Source organism: Miniopterus schreibersii (genome assembly GCF_964146895.1).
Source record: "Miniopterus schreibersii genome assembly, chromosome: 16".
NCBI lineage: Eukaryota > Metazoa > Chordata > Mammalia > Chiroptera > Miniopteridae > Miniopterus > Miniopterus schreibersii.
In genome coordinates this window covers 18,317,401-18,323,400 of record NC_138116.1, presented here as the reverse complement: position 1 = coordinate 18,323,400, position 6,000 = coordinate 18,317,401, and the positions used below count along the sequence as shown (strand labels likewise).

General features: G+C 58.0%; 1 protein-coding gene across 1 annotated transcript; it reads left to right on the top strand.

Moving 5' to 3' along the window:
- Positions 1–1,445: 1,445 nt before the first annotated feature.
- Positions 1,446–5,761, top strand: TMEM92 (transmembrane protein 92). The gene is made up of 5 exons (XM_081161472.1): positions 1,446–1,551; positions 3,701–3,723; positions 4,524–4,598; positions 4,764–4,959; positions 5,174–5,761. Exons 1-5 carry the CDS (start codon positions 1,483–1,485, stop codon positions 5,285–5,287), a joined length of 477 nt encoding a protein of 158 aa, XP_081017598.1. The 5' UTR covers positions 1,446–1,482; the 3' UTR covers positions 5,288–5,761.
- Positions 5,762–6,000: the final 239 nt, after the last annotated feature.

Sequence of the window (6,000 nt, the reverse complement as noted above, 5' to 3'; positions counted from 1 at the left end):
GAAATTGCTGAGAAAAACACATATACAGACAGGGAGACAGGACCAAAGCAGAGACAGGGAAATAAATGGAAACAGAGAAAAACAGATTCCCGGGCTGAGACAAACAGATTAACAAACAGAAGAAAGGAGAAACACAGAGAAATGGAGAGGAACTGAGTGGAGACAGAGATAGGGAGAAACTGAAACAGGAAGATGGACTGGGAGAAATGAGAAAAAGGGTAAACAGAACCGAGAGAGCAGAACCGGGAGAGATGAGAAAAAGAGGGAAAGAGAAAGGGGTGAGAGCGAGAAAAAGGGCCAGAGGAGACGTGCTGTCCTTTCCTACCAACGCGGGGATGTTTTCCAGGGGCAAGATCAGAGTGAGACACCGCAGGGGACGTGTGACAACCTAAGAACTGAGCATCTCCTGGAGCCCTACCCCTCTCCCCAGGCCAAAGAGCAGCGCCCCGCTCAGCTCCACTGCGCCCCGTGCCCAGGCGTCCGGCTCCATCTCTCCAGCTCCCGCACTGTCTCCCCGGGGCTCCTCCGAGCCCGGGCGTCTGGCTCTCCTCCCGCGCCTATCGCCGCCTAGACGGCTTCCCAGCCCGCCCCCGGCCAGCTCCGGGGGAGGCAGCTCGGGAGCCGCAGCCGCGCGTCCACCGCTCCCGGAAAATCCCCGGCTGAGTGATGCTGCCACCTCCTGGCCAGACCCGGGGAGCACAGCACGTCTGGAGGGCCGGGCGCGGCCGGCGGGAGGGAATCCCGCCCCCCGGCGGGGACCCCGGCGCGGGGCTTTCCGGGAATCCGGACCGACCTGCTCGCCCGCGCGGAACCTCGCCCGCTGCCGCTCAGCCCCGCTGCGGACCCCGTGGCAAACCTCTGAACTCTGGGGCCTTCATTGCCCCCCGTAGTCAAAGGGAGGAAGTACCAACACCTCCTCCCAGGATTTCAAGGGAGGTGGGGGGACGCGGGCGGACCAGGGGTGTCCTCCTGGTCTTCCTTCACCACGACTCAGCCAGGCCGCCTCTCCAGGGGCGTGACACCTGTCCCATACAGTCCCCTCAGCCCACTCGGGAACATCCTCCTCCCCTCAACCTCTGCCCCCCAGAAGGCCAGGTGGGAAGGGACTTCGAGGGGCCCGGCTCCCCCCGCCCGCATCCTCTCTGCCCGTGGGCGCCGCACTCCCTCCCCTAAGCCTGGGGCCACCTGGGCGTGGAGCAGTAGTTGGGGGTTGGGAAGGGGTCGCTGAGCCGTCTTGAACGGACCCCACCATTTTTTCCAATTAATCTCGTCTACTCCCCATTCCCCAAACCCAACCCGGACTCCTTCCCCTCTCCTTCCCGCCTCCTCCCGGCCCCAAGGCCGGCCCAGCCGGGCGCAGAAGCTCCACCCCCACCCCGAGGCGGGACCCCATAGGTGGAGGGACGTGGGAGAGGTCGCGGCCCCGCCCCTCCCGCCTCGCCCGGGTCCCCGCACACGGAAGCTCGCGGCCCCCGCGCCAGGATGTGCGACGCCAGGGTCCCCGGGCTCTCGCCCACGTTGCTGCTCGGCCTGCTGGCCGGCCTCCAACAGGTGAGCGCTCGGGAGGTGAAGCTGCGGCGCTTTCGGGGCCCTACCTTTGTGGGTCTGGGGCCTGCTTCGGGAGCCGGCTCCCTGCCTCCCATTGTTAGGCTTTCCTCGTGACCACACGCAGTTAGCCGCTTCCTTTCTCATTTTGCTGGGGAGGTGAAGGGGGGGCAGCTGAGGGGGGCCCTGAAAAGGCCCGGGGTTCCTTCACCTTGGGGGAACTGTGTAGTGACACTGACCCACGCTCACCACCATCTGACACCCAGCGCCTCTGTGTGAGTGGGGACTTTGACCCGCATATTAGCCTTGGATAGTCCTTCCCGCTCCTTCCCCATGCGTCAGAAAGCGAGAACCGTCTGGGCCTGAGGTCTGGACGCCTAGCTAGCTTGTCTCCCCAGCTCTGTTCCTCCAGTGCTGGGTGACCTTGGGGAAGTCCTGGCCTTCTCTGGACTGTTTATTTGCTTGTGCCCTAAGGGAGAGGAGGCTCCTTAGTCACTTTCCAGGAGCAGGGGTAGGATTCCAGCCCATGATGGGATTTGATCCAGCTGCCTGACCCGAGGCTGGGGTGACCTCTGGAATCTGTGGTTCTGAGAGGGGCGGGCACGCCCTCATCTCTCACGCCCCCAGTGATGGGGAAGTTCTATCCAGTTCTGCGATGGGAGATTATCCTGGAAACCGATGTGAGTCTAGAAGACAGATTTTTAGCTTCTATTTAAGATCCAAGGGAAGTGCCAGGGTGGCTTCCCAGAACAGGGCACATTCACACAACTGTGCTGACTTTCAGAGCTGCTTTGCTCCTGAAGCCCTGGTACTCCTCAGTCACTAGGCCATCAGTCTGTGCCATCACTAGGCTGAGCATCCTGTTAATTCCTCCCAACATCTCCAGGGGGGCAGGCATTGCTAAGGTCCCCAATTCACCTGTAAGTACAGTGTACAGTCATGCTCTGATTAACAATTAACAACGGGCGTACATTCTCAGAAATGCATTGTTAGGTGATTTTATTGTGGGAACATCATCGAGTGCACCTACACGGACCTAGATGATATCGCCTACTACACACCTAGGCTGTATGGTATAGCCTGTCACTCCTAGGCTATAAGCCTGTACGGCATGTTACTGTGCTGAATCCTGTAGGCAGCTGTAACATAAGGGTAAGTGTTTGTGTTTCTAAACATAGAAAAGGTACACCTGTATAGGGCACTTACCATGAGTGGAGCTTACAGGACTGGAAGTTGCTCTGATGGCTGTGGCATCAGTAGGCAATAGAAATTTTCAGCTCCATTATAATCTTATGGGACCATCATTGTATATGCAGTCTGTCATTGACCATAACGTGGTTATGTAGCACATGACCGTAAGCTGAGGTTCCCCAAGATCATCCTGACACTTGATAGAACTCGAGGAAGGTGCTGGAGCCAGCCTTGCAGACACCTGGGGGAAGAATGTTCCAAGCAAGGCTTGCACACATAATTGCTATTAATTGGGTTAAGTTCTGGACAGACATCCTGGATGCCCTGCAGAACTAGTGCAGGAGAGGTGGGGAGAGAGGAGCTTGTTCCAGAGAGGAGGGTCCGGGCAACTAGAAAGAGCAAGGGGGGAAGCTCACCAGGCAGGGATCTGAAGAATGAGCAGAGTTCAGCAGACCATGGAGGCATGGGGAAGAGAGCCTGCCCCTGCATGTAGGTGTAAAACAGCCAGGTGTGTTCAGGGAACTCCCAGTGGGTATGTGTGCAAGAGGGAAGAGGGGGGCTAAGGCTGGTCTCTGGGGGTTAGAGCCCCAGGGAGTCCCTGACAGGGGCTTCCAGCAAGATTGCAGGTGATCAGATTTTTGTGAATAGAAACTTGCTTGCAGCGTGGGGAGTGACTGGTGGGCGGCAAGAGAGTTGCTAGTGTCCTGGACTGCAGATGTCAGAAGGCATGAGCTTGCAGCCTGGGGGGAGTGAATGTGGTGTGAGGGTGTGATAAAGAGAGGAAGGAGAACTGGGCGCTTCCGGGGGGCTAGTAGGGCTCCCATCATTGAGCAGGGGAACATGGTAGAGTAAGGTGGAGAGCAGGCTCAGGGGAAGATGCTATTCGCTGGGACCTGCTGGCTGTCAGATACCTGGGCAGCATCTGAGTTTATTGCCCCTAACCTCTGCCTCTTTTCTTCCACAGGCTGCAGCCAGATGTGCCCTCTTGTAAGTCTGGGGTTAGGGCTACAACTTCCAAACTGGGGAGGCGACATCCCAAACCTGTCCTGCCTGCCTTCATGGGAGGGAGCGCCTCATCCATCACCCTCACCCACTCCCCTTCCAGGCAGAAACCATCCCCCCATACCCCACCCAGAGAAGGAGACTCTGCCCCCCCTCTCTCCCCACCAGCCACCCAGGGGGAGTTTCACACTGTGGGCCTTCTGTAGCCTAATCCCCCTCCCATTTACTGCGATCTCAGGCCATCTCCCCTCCGAGGGGACCCTGGGAGAGGGGGCAAACAGTATGCTACCTTAATATATAAATGTCAGGAAGCCTGAGCACCATGAGGAGGTGGGTAGTCTATAGGCAGAAGAGTGCTTCCATCAAGTCAGCACTGAAGTGGCAGGAACACTCTCCTGCCCCACTCCTACTGTATGGGCACCAAGGGCTCGCTCCTCCTCAGTTAGCTTCTGGACACTCCCCTCTCCCCCTCTCTCCACTACAACACTCAGTCCCCACATTTGCCCAGTGAGGTCCGAATGACATTCATTACACCCATTTTGTAGATGAGGAAAGTGAGGCCCAGTGAGGAGCATAACTTGGCACAAGTACACAAGGCTAGTAGTGAGATGCACTGAAACCCAGGTTCTGATCCCAGCCCCAGGTTCCTCCCACTGAGCCCAGAGGGAGCTCCTACCCTTACCCCACAAAGGGCATGGCTCGTGCCCTGAGTATATGGGTACATTTTGGGGAGGCTGGGGTTCTTCTGCCTCTCCACCTTGGTAACAGCCTCTCTGCCCCAGCAGCCCCTGCCCCGAAGGATTCACGTGCTGTGGTGACACCTGCTGCGAGGAATTTGAGTTCTTCTCTGGCCCCTTCAGGTGAGCCCAGGGCCAGCTCCTCTGGGCACAGCCCTCCGAGGGACCTGGGCCACACAGGACAGACTGGACTTCCTGCCCTGGGGAGCTGTGTAGGGGAGGGGAGGGAGGGAGATGCAGCGGGGACGGCTGGAGGCTCCAGGTGATGTTGGTGGTTCCTCGCTCCAGGATCTTCATCATCATCTTCCTGACCATCGTGCCCATCATGTGCATCTGTGGCCTGGTTAAGCACTTCTGTCACAACTGCAGAGGGCAGGAACAGGACCCCCCGATGGGTGACACGGGGCCCCCTGAACGGCCCACCGTCTTCCCCACAGAGAGGGTCGAGGTGTCCACCTTGGAGCCCCCACCTCCCTACAGTGAGGTGGGTGTCTATCCTAATCCCTGTTCTGTTCCTTGGCCTTTCGTATCTCCCTGTCATCCCGGTTTTCAGAGCAGCAGTGACAGTGGAGGGCCTCCTTACCTGGGGGAGGGCTCTGCTGCCAGACCTGGGTCACCCCTTTCCCTGGCACACCACCAGCACATGGGTGGTGACGCCAGTGCCAGGCTGTAATACTCTGTCCCTCCTTTCCCTGCAGATTATTCTGAAGCCAGTCATGGGCCTGCCCCCCATGGACCCACCCCCTCCCTACAACTTCAGACCTGGAGAACATTCTGGGGTCCCCAGGGGCATTGACAACCCAGCCTTCTGAACCTCCTACTGCCTGGAATCCTGCCTCAGCCACCTCCTTTCCAACACCTCCTGGATCAAGCCAGAGATGCCTGGGACCCCTGAAACTCACTCCCCCATCCTGCTACAGCTCTGGCCTTTCTTGAACTTAACTTATTGCTTTTCCTGCCCCTGTTCCACTCCAGCTGTCTCTCTTGTCCCAAGGGCTGGGCTGGAGCAACAGTGTCTATCCACCCCAGAACCCACAACCCACAACCCAAGTTAGAGGCTGCCAAGAGGAAAATGTCAACAGCTGGAGGTGACTGACTGTAGAATGGACTACTCTGAGGAGTGGCAAGAGCCCCGTTTCTTGACTGGACAGCCAGCTCCAATGTGGAGGTCAGGCTGCGTGAGCTCTGAGCCACCTCCAGTTCTACCAGAATAGAGAAGACCCCATTCTACCCTACCCTACCCCCCAACACATGTACTCACTAAATTAACTGATTGCTGCTGCTGCGATTCTGCCTCTGGCTATATGGGGAGGTGAGCCCAGACCCTGCTGGGAAACTGGCAGGGTGGGCGGGGGGGGTGTCTCTGCACCCAAAATCCCACCACTGATGAGTCTTCTGGGACTGTGTTGACAATAAGCCTGGGAAGACAGTACATCCATGGGCCCCCCTCTGGGAGAGGATTTTTTATAGATGCTTTGACCTCCTGTTCCTTGAGGTCTCTGGGTACTAAAGAGCCTGGACAGGG

Excerpts from the sequence above, each read along its gene's own strand:
- TMEM92 (XM_081161472.1), top strand. The coding sequence starts at position 1,483 with ATGTGCGACGCCAGGGTCCCCGGGCTCTCGCCCACGTTGCTGCTCGGC. Across the intron at positions 1,552-3,700 it reads TGCTGGCCGGCCTCCAACAG|GCTGCAGCCAGATGTGCCCT; the intron begins GTGAGCGCTCGG and ends TTTCTTCCACAG. Across the intron at positions 3,724-4,523 it reads GCAGCCAGATGTGCCCTCTT|CCCCTGCCCCGAAGGATTCA; the intron begins GTAAGTCTGGGG and ends CTGCCCCAGCAG.